At 47.4% G+C, this 26571-nt stretch overlaps 1 protein-coding gene across 2 annotated transcripts in view; it reads right to left on the bottom strand.

Moving 5' to 3' along the window:
• Positions 1-311: 311 nt before the first annotated feature.
• The window catches only part of Slc6a2 (solute carrier family 6 member 2), a 44376-nt gene continuing 18116 nt past the window's right edge, over positions 312-26571 (bottom strand). Inside the window, exons 5-15 of one of the 2 annotated variants that reach the window (XM_069992320.1) lie at positions 22191-22329; positions 15254-15388; positions 13065-13168; positions 12185-12309; positions 10596-10708; positions 9408-9536; positions 8847-8946; positions 7648-7748; positions 6981-7148; positions 5115-5186; positions 312-4357 (exon numbers count right to left, since the gene is read on the bottom strand). In XM_069992320.1, coding sequence (XP_069848421.1) covers positions 4334-4357; positions 5115-5186; positions 6981-7148; positions 7648-7748; positions 8847-8946; positions 9408-9536; positions 10596-10708; positions 12185-12309; positions 13065-13168; positions 15254-15388; positions 22191-22329 — 1210 coding nt within the window. In that variant the 3' untranslated portion in view covers positions 312-4333. The remainder of the gene's footprint in view (positions 4358-5114; positions 5187-6980; positions 7149-7647; positions 7749-8846; positions 8947-9407; positions 9537-10595; positions 10709-12184; positions 12310-13064; positions 13169-15253; positions 15389-22190; positions 22330-26571) is intronic. The other variant, XM_069992321.1, reaches the window with a different exon arrangement.

The raw sequence follows: 26571 nt of genomic DNA, 5'->3' as shown, positions 1-26571 counted from the left end.
GGGAAGGCTGAGATCTGGAGGATCATGGTTCACAGCCAGCCTGTACAGTGAAGCTCATGAAAACTCATCTCCAATTAAACAGCAGAAAATTGGGCTGGAGGTGTGGTAGAGGACCGAGAACCGGCTGAGCCAACGTGTGAGCAAAGTGAATGCAAGTCCCTGAGTTCTAACCCGACACTGCCGACGCTCACACATTTGTGTGAGAGGCAGGCTACTACGACCAAAGTTCTTTACTTATTGGAGGATGGCCATGGGCAAACCCACACGACTTACATGATGGCAGAAAGCACTTAGAACTCCACACACGGATACACGGCACAGAAACATCTTTTTATTATTCTGTACACTTATTTTGTTTTCCACGAAGAAGACAACCTTTTAACTCAGTCCAACCCAGACACAGAGACCGACATGACACTGGAGCCGTCTGTGGCTCAGAGAGGACGCCACTGGAGCAGTCTTAGAGAAACCGAAGCCAAGAGACGGGGGGCGGACGAGGGCCAGCGCCTACACAGGCCTGGCCAGGGCCATGCTGCTTCTGGGCTGAGCCCTGGACTCAAGGCTGACAAGAAATGGCTGAACACTGCCTTCCTATCCCTCAAAACACAAGACTGGCTCGACTTGCTCTTTCTTTCCAAGACCAAATGCTGCAAGACACTGGCTGTAGAACTCTCTGAGAAAGAGGGACTGCAGGCAAGGGGTCTAGAAAAATCAAATTCCTAGAGCCCAGAAATCTGATATTCCTAAGCTCAACCCTTCATTGGCTAGAGGATTATTCTGGAAAGTCACACAGTAGGGTAAATGTGTTTTCCTCAGGGGGAATGTACCACCACATTACTTTTGTCACGCTGACATGTACTGGTTATCATTTTTTTTAATCTGGAAGGGGGACTTTGATTACTTGATCCAATTCCTAATTTTACGGACAAAGAGCCTTGTGGAACTGGAAGGGATGGAGCCACCAATGGCCCCCAGTCCCAAGTTAGCCAGCTCGTCAGCTGCCGAGCCAGGGCTGTGCAACCAGCACTGTGTTGCTTCCATCATGCCACACACCCTGTCTGTTCATCTTTCAAAGTAAATAAACAAACATATAAAGGGAGTCCAAGGGGATTGTTTTGGTTTGTTTTACTATGAAAGGACTTCTTTGGTGACAAGTTTTCAATCTTCCATCTCCAAAGTGGGAAGACAGTAGGGCAGGGGACTGGCTCCTACCTGGACAGTTGTGCCTTCCGTCTGAGCATGAAGGCAATCTGGAGACTTTTATTCAGCGGGATATTTGGCAAGAAGGCATGGCTCCTCTCCTCTGACTCTTATTTGCATCTCATTAGAATACCTTTCTGATGTTGTTTGCATCTCATTAGAATAAAGACTTGCCTGATCTTATTTGCATCGCATTAGAATGAAGACTAACAGGGAGATGCTAAGTAACCAGGCATTGAGTAGATGTCCACGCCATGGTCTCAAAACAGATGGCTGGCATTTCACAGGAAACAACAACCCTCTTAAAACTTGGTAAAATATCGAAAGTGTCCAGTGTCGTATACAGTACATGGGAGCACCCCGGTCTTGGGTGACCTCTGCTATTAAAAAAAATTTTTTAAAGGTCACAAAAAGCAAGCAAGCATTACTATAACTCAGGGAAAGCACAGAATCCCTCTCTGTTCGGCATGGGTGGCCAGGTGGGCCCGGGAGGCCGTCCCGCAGTCATGAGACCTTCCAAGGGCTTTCTGAGTGACCCCCACACGACTGAGGGGGCCGGGGTTAGAAGCCAGAGCCGCCATACACCAGCCTCGGGAGCCGGCTTCATCGTGAGGCAGCACCATGGAGCTGGTGTGGGGCCTTTCAGCCAGCACCACACGTCAGACTCAGTCCTGGACGGTAGAGGGCAGAGGCTCCCTCGGATCCCGCACTCACCTCCCAGCACCGTCCTCAGGTCAGACAGAGATGATTTCATGAATGCAAGGATGGAAGTTCAATGCTCAGCTCTCTAGCAGCTGCTGGGTGCCGGTGCCTGCTGCCCTTCCTCCCTTCCTTTCCCCCAGCTGCTCTTCCGTGGAGCAATGCTCTTCTTCTTTTCAAGTGTTTGGTCTGGGTGGGTGACTTCCCTGTGCAAGGGGCGTTTCTGAGGGCTCAAAAATGAGGGGGGGGGATGAGGATGGAGGATCAGACCCCATCCATCACTCAGGGCAGGGGGGAGGAAGAGCTGGTCCTGTGACCACAGGCGGCTAGGAGGCAATGTGCATGAAAGGGAAGAGAGGACCAAAAGGAGGAAGAGGAGGACAAGGAGAGGGAGGAAGAAGAGGAGGAGGGGGAGGAAGAGAGGAGGAAGGAGAAAAGGACAGGAGGAGGACGGGAAGAAGAGGGAGAAGAGGAAGGGGAGAAGGAGGAACAGGAGAAGAGGAGGAGGAGAAGAAGGAGGAAGAAAAGGAGGAGCAGGAGGAGCAGGAGGAGCAGGAGGAGCAGGAGGAGGAGGAGGAGGAGGAGCAGGAGGAAGAGGAGGAGGAGCAGGAGGAGGAGGAGGAGCAGGAGGAACAGGAGGAGGAGCAGGAGGAGGAGCAGGAGCGCACCTGGGAAGTGGGAATTACCGCTTACTCTTGGGAGACTAAAGCTGCTACTGGAGCCCAGACCTGACCTGACCGTCGTTCCTCTGTGCCAGGCGATCTTACCTTTCACCTGCCTGTTGGCTGTCTTGGGCTCTGAGCTAGCCATGTGATATGGGAAGATCAAGAGCTTTCTGTTTCCCCCTTTTTCTGTAGAGTAGTGCAAGGATCCCGATTCAGCAGGGGGCTCCTGCCCCAGCTGCCACCATTCTGCTCACAGCACCTCCCCCCATGCCTCCTTCCCTCCTTGTGAGTGGATCCTTCCTTCTTTCCTTCTTTGATTTTTTCCTCGCTTCCCTTCCCTTCCCTTTCCTTCCCTTCCCTTCTCTTCCCCTTCCTTCCTTCCTTCCCCTTCCTTCTTTCCTTCCTTCCTTCCTTCCTTCCTTCCTTCCTTCCTTCCTTCCTTCCTTCCTTCCTTCCTTCCTTCCTTTCCCCTCCCATATGAAAACACTGTCAGAAAGACACAGATGGAATGTCTAGATTTCCAGCGATTCAAATATCAACAGAAACCTCCACTTAGCAACCTAAAAATCACTTCTCATGGAACTGAAGCGAGCTGCTTCCAGAGCACACTGGTGTGCGAGTTTGGCTCAGAAGTGAACCCACACATTCCTTAGACTCACCAGCCTTTCCCCTCACATTCTCCCCCTGACCCTTGGGATGGGGTGAGAACATGCTTGGCCTCACTTTACCCTGGGGGTGCCATGTCAAGTCCATGAAATAGGACAAGGTCCCAGTGCCCGGTGCTCAGGACCACTGTGTGTGCTGGGACTCTCTGGGGAGACTGTGGGTATCCATGAATAACAAGGAATCAAGATGGACTATAGGGCTGCACTTGGACACCCAGCAGCCCCCAGCCGGCAGGACTTTATTGGCTCCCTGCCTCAAGTCCCAGGAAGACCTCAGGAGCCATCCATGCACCTGACAGATGGAAGACAATCATGTGGCCTGGGCAGACATGGCTGGTACACCAGACTCTACCACCTGCCTGATCTCCCCAGTGCCTTTGTAGAAGCTCTTCACTGTGGCTCACCAGCATTATTCCCCTGTCATCCACTGCTCATGATGATCTTTACAGCCCAAGCCAGGGGAATGTTCTGGAACATACAAAACAAATATACTAACCAGAAAACTGACCAGGAGAGTTTCTGCTCACAGTCTCCCGAAGACTTCATTTTTAGGGACAGCTAAATCCAAACTCACAGACAGAGGGCATGCGGTGCTGACTGGTTAGCTAAGAGAGGGAGAACTTACGAACAGTACAACACAGCTGGGGTTTTGTTGGAGCATGGGTGGGGGGGTCTGACCAAAAGCCCATCCCCTCTCAGATTTGGGGACCTGAGGATTTCTTCTGTGACCCAAAGTACAGGACAATGTGGTATAGAAAATTCTGCTGGAACCAGAGTCCTCAGCCTGGGCAGGCTCCAATGCTGAGATAACCTCCATCACAGGGCTGATGGTCGTGTCCTCTCCTCCTCTCCCTCAAGGCCTCCTGGTCCTCCACGCTCACAGCCCCCAGGCCAGACGAACAGAAGACGGAACAAAACCAGAGTCACGAAATCATTGGTTACTGGAAAAAGGAAGGGAGGATGGGAAAGGGTGGCTTCCAGGATGGAAATCCCACCACTGTGTCCGGGCAGGAGCGAAGCAGATGCTTTTAACCTGGACGATGACATAGTGGGTTCCTCCTCCTCTCCTTCTCCTCCTTCTCCTCTTCCTCCTCTGGGCCCAGTTCAGATGGCTAGCCAGTGCTGCAGCTGCAGAGAACAATAGGTCCTTGAGATGGGGGCCAGAGGCAGCAGGGATGGAGAGAAAAAGAAATGGCCCCTTGCCCTCAGTCCTCCCAGAAGAAGGTGGCTGGTTCTCCATTTATCACCCAGCAGGCCCACACACTACAAAGGACACTTTCTGATAGACACACTCCCCTACTCACTCCTAAGCCTAGACTTCATTTACTTGTTTGCTTGTTTTGTGTCCATCCTGGGGTTTGAACTCCAAGCCTGGTCACTGTCCCTAAGCTTTAGCTTTTGTGCTCAAGATTAGCACTCTACCACTTGAGCCATACCTCCGCTTCTGGCTTTTTTTGGGGGGAAGTTTATTGGAGAGTAGAGTCTCACAGACTTTCCTGCCCAGGCTGGCCTTGAACCACCATCCTCAGATCTCAGCCTCCTGAGTAGCTAGGATTACAAGTGTGAACCACCAGAATCCATCAAGCTTTGACATTTTTTTTTAAGGAAAATGGGTTGGACTTGGCCCAGTGACATTTTACTAATGGAAAAGATATTTTCAGCCTAGGACTGTCGCAATGCATAAAGGCAGAAAGAGCATTTTAGGAAATGGAGTGGAGGGACCAGAGGGGGGCTGGTGAGAGGCAGAAGACCCCTCCTCCTCCATCCCAACACCACAGACCCCTGGACTGCAGCCCCTTTCTGACAGTGCAGTCATTGGACCACAAAGAAGCAGAGAGGGCAGGCCCCACCCCAAGCCCAGCCCCAGGATCCAGGACACATTTACCTGGAACTGCCTGATGTCCCTCTGGGCCACCAGGTGGTGCTCGTTCTCCGGGGTGATGCCATAGGCCAGTCTCTGTGGGGATGGAGGAGAGAGACCTCACTGTGGCGCAAGGACAAAGTGGCCCCATGGGGACACCTTCCATTTGGCCACTCCTACTTAGAGCCACCTGGGAGCTCTAAAAGACACCTCACTCTTGTTTAGGGAGCCATTCAGTTCACTTGGCTCATTTGTCCCACAAATGTTTACTATGCTGGGTCAGGTCCTCAGACCCAGAGCTGAAGGAGACCCACAGTGTAGAGCTCAGGGAGCTGGCCTGGTGTTGTAAGGCACTGGCCAATGAGCAAACACATCCAGGTGTTGCTGAGATTGGAGTAAGTGCTGAAGTGGAAGGGGACAGCTGATCTGGGGATCAGAAGGCCCTTCTGTGGTGTGGCTGCAGGCAGGGACTCCACGGCTGACCAGCAAGGCTGTGGGCAGCTTCCCCACCCTCACAGTGTGAAGCATGGCGCCTACCCAGAGTGCACCATGAGCATGGCTCCCTGTCCCTGACTTTGGGACTTCATGGACCTGGCACACAAGGAACAGAAGGCCACAGACATAGTGCTGCTGGGAGCCTCTGCCTAAGTCCCTGCAAGGCTCACTTCCCCACATTCTAGTTCTACATGTCCGTCTCCTCCTGAGACACATGGTCCATATGGGCAGAGTTGATAGTACTCTGTGGCACATGATAGATGCTCAGGAAAAACCCACCAAGAACTCATATAAAGAACTAAAATAATTATTTTACCAAGTAAAGACACAAGAAAGATATACCATCATTTGCTTATAAAAGAAAGAGTGTGCCAGGCACCGGTGGCTCACACTTGTAATCCTAGCTACTCAGGAGACTGATATCTGAGGATAGTAGTTCAAAGCCAACCTGGGCAGGAAAGTCCAATTAACCACCAGAAAACCAGATGTGGTGCTGTGGCTCAAGTGGTACAGCACTCACCTTGAGCTGAAGAGCTCAGAGACAGCTCCCAGGCAGGCCCAGAGTTGAAGTACCACAACCAACAACAATAAAAAAAGAAAGAGTTTTTGCCAACCAAATGGTATAATTTTAGAAATGGTATAATAGTATAATATATATATATATTTCCCAAAGATATATGATGTGTATATACATGTGTATATATGCATATATGTATGCATGTGTATATATGTAGACATGTCGTTTTACATACATACAAGTGTATTGTGTATGTCTCCTCATGAGTATAGACAACAGATATGTGTTTATATACATATGTTTCTGTGTATATGTATACATGTACATGGGCATGTGTACATGTATATATGTTTGCATATTTATTTGTGTGTATTCTTGTGTATAATTTGTAAATGTAAAAGAAGAAAATACCTTTTGAAAAGCTCTAGTATAGGCTGAGGTGATGATGATTTTGATCAAGAATCAGGTCAGGCTGGGGTGCCTGGATCAGGGTGGTTTGGACTAGTAGAGACAGGACATCTGCAGTCCTGGCCAGCATGAGAGGGAGCTCAGGAGTGAGCCCAGGTAGGTGGTCTGTCTACTCAATCTCAGGGCTCTGGGGCTGAGCTACTTGGGCCACACAGACAGCAGTAGGAACAGCATGAGAACGCCAGGGTAACAGTGCTGAGCGCCTCCTACCAGGCTGCACTGTGCTGTGCATCTCTTTTTGTTTTTCCTTTCAAGGTACACAGTATTACCCCAGGTCACAGATGTACACGTTGAGACTCAGAGGACAAGGATCTTGGCCAATGGATGAGTCTCCCTGACTTTCATGTTTTTCTAGCTAACGCAGCAATGCTGCGTCCCAGCCTGCCTCCCATGCCCGCTCCGCAGCTCACCTCCCAGAAGGATCCCCGTATGCTGAAGAACTTGCAGACTGCGTAGATGGGCACCAGTACCATGGAGGACAGCGCGATGCCCCACCCGACCCAGTTGGCCCAGGGTGGGAAGACATACTCGTCGTAGGTGAGTGGCTTGAAGTTGATGATGCTCACCACCACCACAAACTGGGAGGAAGCAAGATGGAGGGGGAGAGAGAGAAGGAGGATGGGGGAGGAGAGGGACAGAAAGGAAGAGAGAAAGAGGAGAGACAAGGAGAGAGGAGGAAGAAATAAATGAGATGGGAGATGCCCAGCCAAGAAATGGAGTGTAGGGTGGGGTGGATTATAAGACAGAAAGAGAAAGGAGACAGAACAAAACAGAAAACATTCAAGAAACAAGTGATAAACACAGGAGGCAAAAGCAACAGGGGCAGGAAGAGAAGAGATGGAAGAGCCAGATGATTTGAAGCCAGCTCAACAGTGCCCCCCTCAGGGACCTGACCTCACTGGAGACCCCACGAAAGGGAGGTGCATAGGGTGAGCCTCCAGAGGATTCCTCCCAGGGCCCCCATGACCAGGGCTCTCAGCTACCAGGACCCTTCCCTTAAGAAGCAAAAAGATATACTACACACGGTCCCCCAACTCTCCCTCAGCCCATCGGGACTCCCAACCACATAGTACGTACCAGGAGCAAGGCAGGGCTGACAAACTTCCAGCACAGTCTCCAGTAGAGGCCTGGTTTAAACCCCATCATCTGCTGGATGTCATTGCTGAATCTGTCCACACCTGCACACACAGGCCAGCCTGGTCAGAGTGGTCCTGCAGAGCAGGCCTGGCCCCTCATGCCATCCCACCATGTCTGGTCCCACTGGACAGCAGGAAGGGACCACAGGAAGGGGCCGCAGGATGCTGACTGCCCTGGACTTTGGAGACCTGGGGTCGGACACTGATGCCAACCAGAGAGGACACCCAGGAGAGTGCTACCTCTCCTGTGCCACTCCAATTTGTACATGGGGAAAAAAATAAAATCAGCCAGGTGCCAGTAGCTCATGCCTGTAATTCTAGCTACTCAGGAGGCAGAGATCATGGTTTGAAGCCATCCTGGGTAGAAAACTGGAAGTGGCACCGTGGCTCAAATTAGTAGAGCACTAGCCTTGAACAAAAAAGCTTAGGGACAGTGCCCAGGCCCTGAGTTCAAGCCCCATGACTGACAAATAAAAAATTAAAAAAGCCGAGGCTCACAGAGATGAAAGGACTTATGCCAGGCTACACAATCAGTTTCTCTGGTGCTTGCTCTGTCTTCTTCACAATATATCAACACTGGTGTCTACATAGTCCTACACCTGAGTCTGAAATCTCTTCCAGAAAAAAATAAGACTGCCACTTCCGTATCATATTATGGGGTGTAGAGGCTCCACAACAACAATATCTGAGAGGCAATAAAAATACTTTCTCAGCTTGGTTCAGAATAAGATTTCCAGCTAAAATACAAGTTCAGTTTGAACGTCAGATTAAAAAACTATAAAAAATTAGAATAAGTAGGTCCTGTTCGATATTTGGAATATACTTCTACTAACAAGAAAAAAGAAAAAGAAAGGATTCAGTGTTCACTGAACAACTCAAGTTTAACTGGGCATGGTGGACTTTTGTTTGCTAAATCTGGGTTCCCTGCACTCGAGTGAAATCCATAATGAAATCCATAATCCTCCTTATGCTGACAGCGGCTTTGTCCAAAGCCGAGCAGAGTATCAGAGAGACTTGTTCTCAATAAGTGACCTGCCCAACTCCAGTGAGCTGTGTGGCTGCCGGGGAAACAGCAAGCCCTTGTGGACATTCAGGTGAAAGGCTGCCAGGAGCACAGGGGACTGTGTGACACTCACGTACCATAAAACCAGGAAACTCCAATGGCTTCCATGAGCACAGCGAAGAGGATGGATGTGCCAGCTGCAAAGGTGTCCAGGAGAGTCAGCACATAGATTCCACCCTGGGACATAGAAAGAGCAGGCCTGAGCCGCCAATGATGGTATCCATCAAACATCCCTGACCTCCAGTTTATCTGCTCAGAGCCCCAACTGGGGACACAGGTGACAGGACTGTGGTGCTGTGTATATGACCTTATGTCTCTGCTATCTAAGCAGTGACTTCCAGGGGCCACTGGCTCTAATGGTAGGTATTACAGCCAGTGAAGAATGAGGCAAGTTTCAATGGGGCTTTTGCAGTTAGAAGGTGGAGAATCTGAGGACTCAGAGGTGGGAAGAGACCATGGAGGGCTCAGCTCTAAGGAACCAGACACTGAGTTAGGGTGATAGAGACCTGCTGGGTGTTTTCAAGGGCTCAGTCCAGCTGAGAATCCCGTCCATCCCCACTCCAAGGCTGGGAATGTCAGACTTTACTGAAAATCAGCCCCAGAAGCTCCAGGTGACCCCAGGCCCAGGCCTTGCTCACCTTGGTTATGCAAAACAGGGCCAGAAGGAAGGTGCCAACGGTGACACCCAATGTAAAGAGTTTCCGGTGTCGCTTGAGGACCTGGAAGTCATCGGCCAGGCCGGTGATCACAGCCTCCATGCCTCCCATCTAGAGGAAATCAGGAGAGTGGGAAACAGGAATGAGGAGCTTCCTGAGGGTCAGTCTCCACCCCCAGTACTTCAGACCTCCGCTGTCTTCTCTGCCCATTTCTCTCCTGATCTCAACAGAACTCAGAAACCAGATGGGAGAATGAAGAGGGAACTCCTGTCTGCCCAGATCAGCAGCAGGTAACTTGCTATGGCTGCGGTGGCTACTGCTAGAGTCTGAGAAAAAAATAACTGAGGATCTGATTAGAGACCCAAACTAATGCTCAGGCGACTCACTGACACAAAAATAGGGCCTTCTGGAAACATCTACCAAAGAAAAAGCTTCTAGGTAGGAATGGGAATGTCACAAGCAGTTTCCTACAAGCACTTTTGGCTGCCTTTCTAATCACCACGCCAAGCTGTCTCCTCAAGCCCTAAAGCCTGAACCTGCAAAGTTCCTCCCCTCTTGGTACACATTGGTAGTCGATATCAGGCTTCCTCCCTAGGGGTTGGAAGTGGCCTCAGAAAGAATCCACACACTGCTCTTGGAAGAGCCACCATCTGGAAGGCAGCAATGACCCAAGACTTCCTGGTAAACCTCCAGCTATGAGATGCCACAGTGGACACAGACATTAAAGTTGTCAGGAAATCTAGTCCTGCATAGGGGTACATGAAAGGATCTGAGAACCTAACTGGATCTAAGATGTTTTAGCTAGTTGTCGATGAAATACATCAAGTAGGAAATACTTCCTGAGACAAGATTCTATCCATGCCTTCTCTGAATTCCCTTTCTCTCTCTATGGGAGGAAAATGTTGGGCTGGCTGATCTGAAGCCCTTGTCTGATTTCCCACAGTGTGAAGGGGGCTCCCGTTGGTTCTTGGTTTTAACCAAGGTCTTGTCTTCTTGGAGGACTCTTTGCATGTAAATAGGGTCTTGGGTTTGACCAAGGTCTTGTCTTCCTGGAGGACTCTTTGCATGTAAATAGGGTCTTTGGAAATAACTAATGGTCAGAGGTCCCAATGATGGTGACTTTGGTCCTCATGGGAAGTGGGAGGGGGTTGTCAGAACAGGATCACTCACTGAGCTGTCAAGTCCCAGAGCCAGGAGCATGATGAAAAACACGATAGCCCAGAATGTGGATCCTGACAGAGTGGAAATGGCTTCTGGGTACAGGATGAACACCAGGCCAGCTCCTGTAAGAAACATCAAGGCCTTATCAATGGCTGAGACTATTGATCAGAGATGCAGGTGGTAGGGGAGCATTTTAGGGCACAAATAGCTCCAGCCCTAATCAGGATACTTGGTTAGTCATGTTTGGGCTGCACATACCAAAGCTCTGGGATGACAGGAGAAGCCAGTGAATACTTGTGCTGTTGTTTGGGTCTTTAATGTCCCCCAAAGGCCCCATCTCAAAGACCTGGTGCCTAGCTTAGTGCAATGGGGAAGTGGTAGAGCTTTAAGAGGTGTAGGGACTAGTGGGATGTCTTCAGGTCTTTGGAGGATCACCCTTGAATGGCACATTGAGACTCTGGCCCAGAGCAACCAGGCTGATTGTTCATAAACTAGAACCTCCAAAACTGTGAGTCAAGGAAAAAAAATCCACTCACTCTTCATAAGTTGATAAACCTTGAGCATTTTGTGAAAGCAACAGAAAGCTGACTTATATAACCTGTGCAAAAAGGCTAACCACAAACAGCCAAGCAGAGAGCAATACCTTGTTTGTATAGCTGTGTGTTATGTGCTTGTAGACCCCACCTCCTAAACCCCAAGGGAGATCACCTCTGGTTCTCAGAAGCTCATGGGCCTTGGAGTTCATGAGAGACAGTCCCTCCCAGAGCTCAGCTTCTTAGTGGCCATAAGAATAAAGGAAGCAGTAGAGACGCATACAGGTTCCATTGTCAGACTGATGGGGAATGAATTATGGCATCATTGCTCACTGGCTGGGTGACCTTAGACCACGTATTGAGTTGATGTCTTAATTTCTCACCTTTGAAGTCAGTCTGTTCACACTTGTCTTATAACCTTGGGAAAACTAAATGGAGATATACTGCTGTGATTCCTCACTGGAACTCCTATTGAAGCTTGGTTCCCAGTGCAGCAATGATGAGAGATATTAGGTCCTTGAAGAGGTTATTAGGTGGTTAGAGAGATTAATTCTTTTCTGGAAAGAATGAGCTCTTCCTCTGGGGATTGGATTGACTCTAGGAGAGTAGGTTGTTATAAAGCACACTTGATCTTATGCATACAGAACTGTTTGATATTCTACTTCTCTTTCTTGAGCTGAGCATGGTACTCACCTGAATTCAAACAGATTTGATTCCTATGCTCTGGGGTCCTCAAACCTCTTTAATCTATAAATCACTCAGTGTCAGATATTTTTCTATAGCAACATAACATGAACTGAGACTTACGTTAAGTGCTTACTTAATACCAGGGCTGGTTTAGAGTAGGCACGCCAAAGTCCCTTCTCCTAACCTGACTGGGGAAGATTCAATGCCACACTAGGGCCTGGAGTTGTCTGCAACACTCACTAACTTCCTCAAGGGACAGTCCATCAGATGAGCACTGTAGAAATCTTCATGTTTAACCCTTATAGTCCTATAGTCAAGAAACAGCTGTACAGTGTGGATTTCTCAGCCCTTTCTCTTTGGTTGTGGCCAGACACCCACCTTCAGTGGCAACATCTTCAATGTTGACATTGTGCTCGTGAGCCATGTAACCAAGGATGGAGAAGATGGCGAACCCAGAGATGAAGCTGGTGACACAGTTGATGGTGCTAGTCAGCAGGGCGTCTCTGAGGGAGAGAAGTGATGCTAGTTGAAGCCCATTTGACTGATACCCTTGCCTCTACCCATGGACCACTGACACTCTACAGGATCTACAGTCTGACCCCAGCCTCTAACGCTGTCCATGGTTTACATGGACCCAGCAGCCACCAGCACTGGGTCGGTATCTACTGGTGAAGGAGATAGTTGAACAACTTATGGATAGGATAGTTTGGTGCCATACTCTGACATCAAACCCTTTTTGGTGAATTGAATCATCAGCCTCCTTCAACAAACTTTACGTGGCTCCCCCTCCTCACACCTGACATTCATGAGACCCATCCTTGTACCTAGGCTTATTTTTTATGATCTTTAATGTGTATTCTTGGAACAAACAAAGCCAGGCAGCCTGCAAGCTCATAAACATACCATTTCCCTGCTTTGTTCATGCCATTCCTCACCACAGATACTGTTCATTCAAGTCCCATCCATTCTCCCACATTCACGTCCAATTTGCTTCCAGGCTCCTGCTTTGGTACTCGAGCAAGGAGTGGCTCCATGTCCTTATCTCCCTAAAGTCTGCCCTGATGGAGGCCATTCATCCTATCCTTTCTCAAAACAAAGTCACTGGGATTCTGCCTTAAGCTTTCGATGCCCACCTCTGAAGTGCTCACAGGGCTGGGTCTGCTGCTTCCTGTCCAAGGACCAGACAGACCTCTCATCCATTCCCTGGAAGACCAGCTCCCGGGACTCAGAGCTTTCCAGGCCCTGAGAAGGATCTTACCTGTAACAGTTGTTGTCAAATTTGTTGTAACTGGCAAATGCAATCAAGACTCCAAATCCAGCCCCCAAGGAAAAAAATATCTGAGTGGCAGCATCAATCCATACCTGAAACCGGCAGACAAAAGCCATCACCTACTGCTTCCTTCAGAATGCAACTCTCTCGCTGCTTGAGATCAGGAAAGCAAAGACAGACAGTCATGGCTACCCCACCGTCCCTCAGAGACAGACTGGGGTCTCCCTGGCATCTCCCAGCCTCATCCTGAAAGACCGTACACCGCAGAGTTGCCGATTGGGTCATTTTAATGTTCTGATATTCAAAGACAGTTAATAAACTAGCAGTTCTAGGCTAGAATGCTGATGGGGGAAGAGCAGAGGGCTCTGACCACTACAGGAGGTAAGGAGGTAAGATGATCAGACAGGAACAGAGGTCCCTAGTGGACTTCTGTTGTGGTGCCCAGTGGTGGCCTTGGAAGGCAGTGCAGCTTCCAAATTCCATCTTTCGGTTGATGAAAGCTCATTGCTGCAGGCCTACAGCCCTAAAGCCCTCTTCAGTCTTCCCGACCCCAGGCTTTGCTCAATCTGATCTCTGTAATACCTCAGTTTCTTCATCTGTACAGTGGAGATAATTATATCCAGACTGAGAGATACAATTCAGATTTGAGTGGGGAGATTTCTGTGATCCCCTCATTTGTCTTATTCTGAGTTTCTCTGTTTTGGAAACAGAGGACATAATGAGAAGGGCAGCCTGATGAGGGAAGGTACATCTGTCCCTTGAGAGCACATGAAGGGTTAGTCTCTACAAGTCAGAATGAATTCCAACAGCTGCAGAGTTGCACAACAAATAGAAGTCTGTGATGCGTTTCAAGTTACAAGGTTGAGCCATGTCTCATGATTGTCTGTTTGCCTTCCTGTTTCCTGCCTTCCTGTCTTCTTCCTGCTTTTCTTCCTTCCTCCCTCCCTCCCTCCCTCCCTCCCTCCCTCCCTTCTTCCTTCCTTCCTTCCTTCCTTCCTTCCTTCCTTCCTTCCTTCCTTCCTTCCTTCCTCTCTCTTTTTCTTTTTTTTTCCTATGTGGTGCTGGGGAATCGAACCCAGGGCCTCATGCATGCAAGGCAAGTGCTCTACCACTGAGCCACCTTCCCAGCCCCTCTCTTTTTCTTTTTTCCTTTCTTATTCTTTGTTTTTGTGTCAGTGTCAGTACTAATGCTTGAACTCAAGTCCTCATGTTCTTGCTTTTGTTTTGTTTTGTTTTTTCCTTAAAGCTGGCTCTCTACCACTCGAGGAACCACAACATCATTTCTGGCTTTTTGCTGGTCTTAGGGGCATTCTGTGTGTGCTAGCTTTGAGCTACGATTCTCCTATCTCAGGGTCTTAAGTATAGGCTTTCGGGTGTGAGCCACAAGCACCCAGCTCTGTTGTCTTTCTGACAATCATTAAGGAAATAAATTTTCTCTTGGAAATTGCCCTGTGGATGAGGCAGTGTGTTGGGACATTGAACCATGTGGAGGGTGGGGGGGGGCACACTGGGATGTATCTCTCCTAATCCTCTGTTATTGTTCCTGTTGGATTATTGTGGGTTCTAATAAAATGTAAAGAAGCCCTTGAGGTACATAAGAAAAAAATGTTAATGTTTTCTCAGTGAGGGGAGATTGTAAGGAGATGCTTAAGGTATGAGGTCCTTCTAGGATGGTCTCTGCTCCCCTCCTCATCCATTGGACTCCATTACCAAATCATCTCTCCTCCAATGCCAACTGGGCCTGAGGACAGGTCTGTGAGCCAGAGAAGGTGGCTGGGGGACAGAGGTGGCAGGACCAGGTCTCCCTGGTGGCAGAAGCTGCTTCATCTGTCAACACAACAGGATGGTGGCAAGGATCTGTGTTGGAGTCTATGGGGGTGGCTGGCTGGGGTGGATGCAGGCACCATGGGCTCGAGACAGAAATAAGTGCAAGGCATTGTCCCTTTCCCAGGGTATTGCTCTCCTTGTACAGAATAGCATATGAAGGACATGAAATAGAACCACAGAAGCCCACATCATCCACAGATGGACTCATCAGAGGCAAATCTGCATTCATCCCATGGAGACGCTGCTGCTCAGAGAAGGAAGTGTAGAGCTGGAAACAGATTTTTCCTATCACCCCTTACCCCTGAACCCCCTCCTCTCCCTCCCACCACCCCCCAGTTCAAGGCACTGACCGTGGCCTCTTTTAGGCGGTGGAAGTCGATGTGTAGGTAGGCATTGATGCCATCAGAGGCTCCAGGCAGCGTGACCCCATGGATCAGGAGCACAAACAGCACGAAGTAAGGCAGCGTGGCTGTGATCCATACGACCTGGCAGTGGACAAACAGGCCATGAGAGCCTCCGTCTACTTGTGACCTTGGGAAGTGTTAGGAAATGGGGGACAGGGTCCTTTCCCAGTCAGCCATACCTCCCTCCCAGCTGCCTTACTCCACACACACACAAGCCATGAGCTCCATTTCCAGGCCAGACTTGAGCCAAACTCCAGGGACAGAATAGTAAAGACATAGAGGTGTGCCCTGGAGATGCTTAGAACCCAGTGACCAGGACCTTTGGGAGTAGGACGGAGAGAAAAGCTTCAATAGCCAAGGGCAAAAGTTTGTTTTTCATGCCTCCTCCTTAGCAAAGCTACCTCCTCATACCCCATGCTTCATGTGGAATTCAGATGGATGGGTGGGTGAGGATGGATGGGTGGCTGACTGGATGGCTAATGTCCATAGTTGGGTAGATGGTTTGACTGATGAACAGATAGGGTGTGTGTGTGTGTGTGTGTGTGTGTGTGTGTGTGTGTGTGTGTGTGTGTGTGTGTGTGTGTGTGTGTGTGTGTGTGTGTGTGTGTGTGTGTGTGTGTGTGATGGTTGTGTGGATGGATACACAGGCAGGTGGATGGGTGATAGAAGATTAATGCATGGTTAAGTTAGTCGAGGAATGAATGAAAGATGAACAAGTGAATGAATGGATAAATGAGCCAATAGGTGAATGGGTCCACATATTGGTGATGGGCAGATCTGGGTTCAGAGGGAATCAGAGGTTTCCTTATTTTATGCTATCCCGTTGTTCTTCCATTGCTCCTTTGTTCTGTGAATGTCTGTGGATATGGGATTTTGGCACCTCTGTTTTCTTTCAGGGCAGGGCCTGGATGGAGAACTTGCCAGTAACCAAGAAGTAGAGAAACATGCCCTGGAAACTGGGTCTCTTGCATCTGGGTGGCCTCCTGTCTATCTCTGATTTGTTCTCCCAAATGAGGGCAAATGGGTCTACGTCCTTGGCAACAGGCTCAAGCAGGAGCCCTCACACATCCTTGTGACGGGTCCTAATTACTATGGTCCCTACAGCTCACGTCATCAGCAGCTGCAACCCAGCCTCACTGCCCAGCCCAGCAGCTGGGTGCAGCTGGGCTCCTCCCATGGAAGCAACTGTATCCTGTGTTCTGACTTCAAGGGATCTTGAGGCCTGGAGATGGCCCTGCATTTGCCACATGTGAAATTCCAACATGGATTTGATTTCCTCAAGGTACACATTGGGACATGACGGGGCAGACTATGACCACAGTCAATCACCCAGAAAGCAAAGCATGTTTCGCCCATGTACATGTGCTCAGAGCTCAACTATCTGAGTCCAGTTCTCAGAATTGGTGGTAGATGAGTACTTAGCTGCCTGAAATCTTGTGTTGAAAAAGAGACTGTCAGATCTCTGGGCAAACAGCTGAGTTGTACTCATGGATGCCCTGCATGCACACTGGGCAAAGAGAAGGGAACTTTGACCTCTGTCATCTCAATCCCAAGCCCCCCAGCTTCTGAATTTCAACCTTCGCTGCATCTCTGTCCACAAGAAGCTAGACGTGGTCCACCTTAAAGCAAGAGATAAAGAAGTCAATAATCAGCCACGTGCTGGTGACTCACGCTTGTAATCCTAGCTCCTTAGGAGGCTGAGATCTGAGGATTGAGGTTTAAAGCCAGCTAGGATAGGAAAGTCCAGGAGACTCTTATCTACCATTAACCACCAGAAAAACAGAAGTAGCACTGTGGCTCATGAGCGCTAGCCTTGAGCTGAAGAGCTGAGGGACAGTGCCCAGGCCCAGATTGAAGCCCCACAACCAGTAAAAAACAAAAAAACGAAAAATGAAAACAATAAGCGGTCATCATTGGTCTCAGTTCTTGAGAAAGGTCACATTCAACTTCTGCTTTTATCCTCCTGATGTTTCTGTGAATAATTTGTATGGTTTCAGGGAACCAAATCCAAACGGCTGATTTTGAGAATAAGGAAGATCATGGCTCTATAAAAGGAAGAGCTTTCAGAGGATAATGGGACCACACTACCTAGAAGGATGGTAAGATCTCTGTCATTGAAGATGCGTTCGCCTTATCCTGAAGCCAGGCTTTGGACAAAGGATAACCTAGATCAAGATGAGATCTGTGGACCAATAGCATCACCATAACTGGGGCCTTGTCAGAAATAGGAATTCTTACTCTACTGTCACAGAACCTTACCTCCTGAGATCTCAGCTTCCTGAGTAGCTCAGATTACAGAGATTACAGGTATGAGCCACTGGTACCCAGGTAGAGATCTGACTTTTGATGTGCCTTTCAGATGATCCTCCTAGGCATCAGAATTGGAGAAGCTTGAATTTCTAACAATTAAAATTAAAATGTCCATGCTGTATCACTGTGGAACTGTACATAACCTTTATAGACTTAAGAATCTGAAATCTTCCAAACTGGTGTACATAACCTTTATAGACTTAAGAATCTGAAATCTTCCAAACTGGATTTGTAGGTAGTTTTGCTAATAATGAAGATGCTGTCATTGTTATTGTTTACAAAGCAGTGTTTTTATGGCGTATAGTATGCACTGGAGTTACTTAAGAAAACACTGAAGCACATGTATGCTTGATGTGTAAATGATGTTGTTAATTAGAACTGGGTCCAACCAAGTCACAGAAGCAAGCCCAGTGGGAAGGTAGTGGGAAGACTTGGCTACTATTATGACTTGAATAGGAAAGTAACATAAACACTTTGCTATTTACATATTCTAGCAATCAGGTTTCCCTTGAATTGGTCTGGCTTTCTATCTCTCCAGCCTCTGCCAGAATCCAGATGTTCCATATATTCCCGTTCCCGAATACCTCAAAGGCCTGCAGTGGAATGAGCAAAGAGGAGTGGTTAACTGGTGCCAGCTCTGCTGTCCTGATGGATGCGAAGGGGAAGGGGTGTTTGAAAGTCTAGTTCAGAAGAAGCACAGAGTAGATGGGGACCCAAGAGAAGCGGGGTGGGGCTCCTGCATGGAGAACATGGCTGAGGCTTCACCCTGTACCCTGAGGTGCTCAATCGGCAACTCAGTTGTCACTAAGTGTGTGGTCCGGGGTAACTACTTCCCTTGGCTCAGCCTGTTCCATGCCTCCGCCATCCCCAGGGCCAGCATCTTCCCAAGCACAGGCTTCATTTGCCAGGAGGGGAAGGGTACACATTTGTAATGCATTTTGGGCCAGCTCTGTGGCTGTGGAAGCCTGCTAAGAAAGGCTCAATGTCCCGTTCCAGATGAAGAAATGAGCAACACCCTTGATTTTCTCATGAGCCAGTTTATAAAAGCAATTAGAGACGGGGTACAAGAATGTCCTAAGTGACGCTTATTCTGGAAATGCCCTCCCCCGTGGACTGCCTGGGGCCTCTGCCACTCAGCTGGGGGACTTGCGTAAAATGTGGACTGTGGCTTCAACTGAAGCATACAAGGGGGACTCACATTCTTAACTCTCCATGCTTCCACGTGGGGGACTTCTGTAGTGTGGTACTTCTGTCTCATCCCCCATGAAACTCTGTCTCCTCAGAAGGTACATTTGGCCACAGCATCTGAGCATGCTCAGCTCGGCACCCCTGACCTCTCTGTAACCCCAGTCTTTCTGCAAATCTCTTAGGTTCTGCTCTGGCCAAGTTCTAAACTAAATGAGATGGAATCTATCTTCCCCTTTGGCAATGGCTGTAGGGAATTTAATCTTGGATTGCAATGTTAGAAGTCTGTGGTGGTCCCACACCCAGGCCAGCAGAGCATCCATCTTCTGCAGTTTGAATGGGGGAGCTGTGATTTCCCCTTTGGGCCTCTGCAGAGGCCAGAAGAGCCCTGTTCTTAGTGGTCAAAAGAGGTGGACAGAGCACTAAACAAGGCCAGCCTGAGGCTTCCATGCCTCAGTAGCTTTCTTTACTAAGTTCCTTCCACTAGAACATCTTTGCCCCTATGCCTCTCCTTACAAAGCAGCACAAATGCTACTGTCCCCACAATATTTTTTTTTGGGGGGGTCCGGTCATGGGGCCTGAACTCTGGGCCTGGGTGCTATCCGTTAGCTCTTCAACTCAAGGCTAGCGCTCTACCATTTGAGCCATAGCACCATTTCCGGCTTTTTTTCTTTTTGCTTATGTGTTGCAGAGGAATCGAACCCAGGGCCTCATGCATGCAAGGCAAGTGCTCTACCACTGAGCCACCTTCCCAGCCCTGTCCCCACAATTTTTGCAGAACCTCTCCAGTCCCCATGGCCCTTTACTTCCTCCACGAATGCAGCATTCTACACTTCTGATCATAAGCCAAGGACAAGAATATCTTCCATCTCAAGTCTAACTACACATAAACATACCAGTGGCCATACTAGAAACAGAACACAAGCACTTCCTCTTTACCATGTACATAGGTTCTTACTATCTAGCCTATTTCATGACAAAGCAACTTGTGGGAATCAACTAAGCTGATTTAATGACAGTTCAAAACCCAATTAACCTTGAAGATGTGACTCAGGTGCTGTAGAGCTTAACTAGCACATGCAAGGTCCTGGGTTCAATTTCGAGTCACCGCAACAATTTACACCATATATATAATTTATATATACATATATAATTAAATAGTTTATATGTAAAAATTATATATAATTATAGATGTGTATAATTATATAATAACATAATTATATATAATAAAATAATTTTATATGAATAATGATACATAATAATTATATGTGTAATTGTATGTGTGTAATTATATATGATAATTATATAATATATATGTAACTTGACTATCAAATGGGAAATTATCTACCAAAGTAAAATTAAACTTAAAATATAAAGCAAGATATATAATAGCATGTATAGTTGGTGACCATTGATGTTTATTTAAAGGGGATGTGCAGATGTGTCTTTGGATAGATACCCAAGATAGTGGTGACATTGGCTGGCCCATAACCTTTTAGTAATATATGTAGATTCAAAGCATTTAAGGAAAGAATCTATCTTCTCTCTGCTTGCATCACCGTACTAGCATCAAACCTAGCACATAGTAGGTGTTCATTAATAAGTTCATAGAATAAACTGATTTTCAAAGAACACAAAATGATGTTCCTCACACTTATTTACCCACCCATCCTTCAGTCCTTCAACAAATATTTGCTGAAGATTTGTGACATCCAAACACCAAGATAGAACTGACCTAGATTGGCTTTTCTCTGCATCCGCATTCCTTCTAGCCCTGCTCTACAGTTTGTTGGAGCTTTTCCTTAGAAAAGACTGTATCCCCAACACGATGACAGGAAAATCCACCTCCAATTCTTAAGAGATTTTATCCCCAGGGCTGGGAAGGTAGCTCAGTGGTACAGTGCTTGCCTTGCATGCATGAGGCCCTGGGTTCGATTCCTCAGCACCACATAAGCAAAAAAGAAGAAAGCCAGAAGTGGTGTTGTGGCTCAAGTGGTAGAGCGCTAGCCTTGAGCTGAGGGACAGCGTCCAGGCCCAGAGTTCAGGCCCACGACCGGACCCCCCCCCAAAAAAAAAGAACAAAGAGATTTTATCCCCACTAGCTGGTACCCCATCTTTGCTCTCAAAGGCATGACTAAGAACTCTAGGTTCCAGAAAGAAGCCCGAAGCAGCCTCGCTCCCCAAGTCAGTGAAGCTTCTCCCAAACTCACACCTATCTGATCACAGTAGATTGTTGCCCTGTGACACCCACCCCACGAACTCAAGTCTGGTCCCCTCCCACAAGAGCACTGGGCTTCACCACAAGACTTGTTTTGGCCTTTGGGGCAATAGAAAGTATGATTCAAGCAGAGACTAGAAGAGCTATTTCAGATCAGGACCTGTCTACTTGGAATATGCTCTGGGAACTCAGCAGCCATACTGTGAGATTCCTAAGCAACACAAAGAAGCTATGTGGAGACAAGCCAACATGCTCTGACAGTTCCAACAGAGCTTCTAGCCAATACCAACTACTTGCAATGTGTACACACTATCTAGAAAGTTCCAGCCCAGTCCAGGTCCCAGATATGTGACCAAGGCAATAGAACCCAGAGCAGAAGAACCATGAAGCTGAGCCCAGTCAACTCCTAGAATCACAAAAAAACAGTGAAATGGTTTTTGTCAGTTTATTTTGGAGTGGTCTGTCAAATAATAAGAGCTAGCAAGAATAGTGGAAAACATTTCCTAGCTACATCTTCCTTGTTATGTAGTCAAGTTCTAGTCTCTATAGTAAGTACCCAAGTAGGTTTGTCCTTCCCTTGCTGTTCTTCAGGCTAAGAATTGGCATGCAGATCCCAGAGGAACAGTCCTTGCTGGGCTTCTAACTTTCTATCCTTCTCTCCAAAGCACCTCTGTACCCTTGGGGCTCTCAGCATTGTGCCAGAAGAAATAGGAAGCCACAATACACATGTGGATATCTTGCTGGGCATTTTCTTTTACTTAAAAATTCAGATGGGGGAAATTTATTGATTTGATAATAAATCACCCAGAGTAGGATGGCTCATTTGCATGAAATGTTAGGTCCAAATTCAAGATCAAAGGCATCTTAATATCCTTAGGTTTTGTCCCAAGGCCTTTAAGTGGTCCAGTCTCTAGGCTATTAGGAAAGCATTGGAATGGACGTATGAGGCGCCTTGATGCACTGGTACCTCTATACCTCGCTGTTGAGGAAAGTCTGGCTTAGGGAGGGAAGGGCATGTTTTCACATCAGTGGCAGAGCTGAAGATGCAACTCAGGCTTGCTTCTCCTAGTCCCACCTTACCTTTCCATCAACCATGTGGTCATAGCTAAAAACATAGACTTCTTCCCAAGACCAACCTCCCAACTGAGAGAGAAATAAAATATCCACTACCTTTCCTGATGTCTTCACTCCTTTCCAGAGGCTGAAATATAGGACGATAATGACAACCATCAGACAGAGCAGGAGTTGCCACTGGGGCAGGCCAATGTCATGAATTCCGCTGCTCTCGTGGAGGTGCAGGACGCCACGCCTGCATGGAGGAGACCAGGAAACATGGTGTCAGGATGAGCGAGGGCACAACCACAGTCTAGTCCTGAGAACTCGCTGGAGACAGGACTCAGCTACTCTTCCAAACTCTAGAGCACCAGCCACTGCCGTGAAGCATGTGGATGAGCTCTGGTCAGCTACGGCCAGCACCCAGGATGGCTCTAAGAAATAAGACCTACTGCAGGCTGGCCTGGGGAGACAATGATTAGACAGGAAGGGCCTCTCCTCTCTAGAGCTCAATGCTAGCCAGCATTCCTACTAGCAGGAGGTGTTAATCCCCATCCCCATGGCATATTTGGCTATGTCTAAGATGATGTTCATTAATGTGACTTAAAGGAATGGAGTGCTACTGGCATGATACCCATAACTGTTTCCGACTATCATTGGAGAATTATCTCACCCCAAATGCCCCCGCTGCTGGACTTGAGACTGAGACACAGGAATCAACATTTCTTCCTATCAGAGAATATCTGCCAAAGCTAGAGAGGCGGAAGGGACAGGTATTCTGTGCCCCAGCAAATCTCTCCCTAGGTATTTACCACAAAGAAACTGGTGGGTATGTTCGCCAGTAGATGTATTCTAGAATGTTCAGAGCAACATTGTTCACAATGACCTCAAACTACAAACTATCCTCAATGATAAATGAATAAATAATGTTATATATAATATATAATGTTATATATATTATATATTATATATAATGTTATGTAAAGTGGAGTATTAATTATGCAGCATGGACCTCCACATGGCTGAATTTCCCACATATGATGTTTTAATAAAGAAGTCCAGCTGGGCGCCAGTGGCTCATGCCTGTAATCCTAACTACTCAGGAGGCTGAGATCTGAGGATCATGGTTCAAAGTCAGACTGGGCAGGAAAGTCTGTGAGACTCTTTTCTACAATTAACTACCAGAAGACCAGAAGTGGCATTGTGCTCAAGTGGTAGAGCACTTGCCTTGAGCTGAAGAGCTCAGGGACAGCAGGACCAGAGTTGAAGCCCTAGGATCAACAACAACAACAAAAAGAAGTCCAACTGAAAGAGTACTCTCATAAAGTTCCACATAACAGGTGTGGTTGATCCAAGAGGCTAGGAGTCAACAGAGGTGTATGCTGGGCTGGCAGAGGGGCACTGACTGAGACACCTGTCTTGCTTCGATTCCTGCCAGTCACACAGCTGGGCTCAGTGGCCGACCTTCATTCAATGGACCCTTGACAATATTTACATCTCTGTAACACCATCCATCAAAAAATATGTGTGATTCTTTTTTTTAATCAAATAAAAGAAACATACAGAACAAGCATTCTGGAGATTTGAGAATATGGAGGTTCCTCAGACAATGATACAGTGAAGGTACAGAAAACAGAATTGCAAAGCAAAGGATCACTTGCTAATTAGAACCTAATTTGAATCTGCTAGGAGAGAGATCAAGGAAGACCAAGAGGTAAAATAGTAGAAGAAGCTTCAGGAGAGAGAAGGGTCCCCCTTACGGTAACTTCAACAATTCCACGCCTCAAAGTGAGCAGAGCTGGGACACAATGGTGTGGCCTGTGCTGTGCAACCACATCATTTGTTCCTCAGTGAAAATCTGCTTCCAGCTGCCCATATGGCCCTCAGACACACCCAAGAAACTGCCGGCACAGTTCGTTGAACTCAGGAAGTAGCGAAGTAGCGGAGAACTTGAAATCACAGTAAAGTGTGCAAAGTGTCAGGATGGCTCAGGGCCGCAGTCCCTGAGGCTGCAGTTGGCTGCCACTCTTGGAGACCTAGTTCCAATCTCACCTCCTCTAGGAGGGCTCCCTGATCACCCTTGCTAAAAAATAAACAAAGCCAGGTGCCGGTGGCTCACACCTGTAATCCTAACTTCTGTAATCCAGAAGGCTGAGATCTGAGGATTGCGGTTCAAAGCCAGCCCAGGCAGGAAAGTCCATGAGACTCTTATTTCCAATTAATCACCAGGAAACCAGAAGTGGTACTGTGGCTCAAAGTGGTAGAGCACTAGCCTTGAGCTGAAGAGCTCAGGGACAGGGCTCAGGTCCAGAGTTCAAGTCCCACGACCAACAAAAAAATAAATAAACAAAAATCTTTAGCCCTTTCAGTTCCTGTGGCTCTTGGTTCATTTGCCAGCAGAGTCTGCCCCTGGGACAGCCAGCTTGACTGTAAACAGTTGTCCCTCAGCACCATGCGGTATGGGTGCCAGCCACCACCCATAAAGACCCAAACCTGCGTTCTCTCAAATCCCTTATATATAATGAAATTGTATCTGCACATCTGCTACACAAATCCTTGCACATATCTGAAACCATCCCTGGATTGTTTATAATACCTAATACAAAATGACAAGAAAGGAATGTTTATACATGTTCAGTACACAGGCTATTTTTTTCTAAGTCCTTGCTATCCCTGGTTGGTTGGATCCCTAAATGCTCAGTTATAGGGGATGAATGAACAAGGCTATCCCAGGAATGGGGGTGGATTAATCAGGCCTGGACCTCTCCAAGGCTCAGCATCCCAGGGCCACCTCATGTTGAGTTGGGAAGCAAAGCCCCATCTCCAGTGCTCACTCACTCCTCACTTCTCTTAGTCACTCCCCTTACTACCATGACTTCCCAACTCTCTCCTCCCGTTCTTTCATTCTGGTCTAAGCAACTGCATATTTCCCATATGGAAATCAAATTTCTCTCTTTTTTCCTTCTACAGGTATTTGCTTTCATCCTGGACTCAGTCAGAGCGAGGCTGATGGATAAATTCATACTACAGTGTTACAGGCAAACAACGATTTATATCATCCTTCCATGGTGTGATGCATTAATCCAAAAGAGACCACATTAATAACAAAAATGGCACATATCTACCATAGGCAGGCATTTGATTATCTACTTTGTCTGAATGTTTTTCTCTCTCTCCCCTCTTCTTCCCTTCCTCACCTTTCCCCTCTTCCCTAGTCTCTTTTTCCACCTCCATCTCTAAAGTGGTAAGGAGAATGAAAGTATTTTGATGCCCCAAACAAAAACAGTGTCATGATTCTGCGTATTAAATTTACCCCAAATGAATAATGTCAAAGCAAAATGTTTTAAAAATCTTTTATACCATAAAAAGATCTACTTCTATTGGAGTCTCACTCTTAACTAATTAAGTGACAACCCCCCCCCAAATGTGGCCATCCCCTGTCTCTTCATCTGTTCTCCCCTCCCAAGCCAGATTTATATTCCATTCCTACAGAACTATTGCAAATATTCCTTCGTCTCCTCCAACCCTGGTCTTTCTGCCTCTTGCCAGCTCCCTTGACATTCCTGTCAGTGCCAAAGTATTATTTAAACATTGGCATCCCTTGCCCAGGTCCTAAGAGGTCCTTTATTACCTAAAACAGTGACTCTTACTGGGAAAACTTCGTCCCCTGATGCTATAAGATCTTTTTGGTTATACTTGGTGAGAGTAAGGATGCTCTTGGTATCTTCTAGGTAGAAGCTAGATATCAAAAGTTAACAGGATAAAGACCACCCACTTCTATTTCTCAAGAAAGAATTGTTCAATACCAAACCAAAAGTGCCAGGATTGTGAAATCCTGGTCTAGAGGGTACCAAAGTAAGCTTTTCAGAATCTCCCATAATGCACCCCCTGGCAAGGCCATCCCTGCCTCTCCACACCCTGCCTTTTGTTCTGGCAACAGCAAAACACTTTTCTGCTGTTGTTGGATGCTCTCCTGGCTCTGGCCTAGAGACCTTCTGTTCCCAAAGCCTAGAACGCATGTCCCCACCCAACTTGTCATCCTAGCAAACCTTCTCATTCTGCCAGTCTAAACTCAGAAAGAATCCCCTAACTAGACCCAGACAGACAGACAGACAGACAGACAGACAGACAGACAGACAGACAGACAGACAGACAGACAGACAGAGAAAAGGAAAAAAGAGGAGTAAGAAGAAGAGAAAGAGGAGAGCAGAGGAGAGAAAAGGAGAGGAGATAGAAGGGCTAGGAAGAAAGGAAAGGGAAAAATACAACTGAACACATTAAAAGGTAAAGAATGTCCTGGTCCCTTCACATTTAATCCTGCTTCTTTCCATGCTTTCATGGGCTTAGTGTTGAATGGTTTTAATTGCTTTTTGACTAATTTAACTACGAACTCATGAATAAAAGTCACTAAACCATCTATGCTTATCCTGAGCCTTGTAAACATGTCTCTAAAAGCCAAGTGTGGTGATGCATACTTATAAGCCCAGCTACTCAGGAT

Source organism: Dipodomys merriami, unplaced genomic scaffold (assembly GCF_024711535.1).
Source record: "Dipodomys merriami isolate MVZ:Mamm:240054 unplaced genomic scaffold, mDipMer1.0.p SCAF_41, whole genome shotgun sequence".
In the NCBI taxonomy this organism is placed as follows: Eukaryota; Metazoa; Chordata; class Mammalia; order Rodentia; family Heteromyidae; genus Dipodomys; species Dipodomys merriami.
This window is presented reverse-complemented; position numbering and strand designations above follow the sequence as displayed.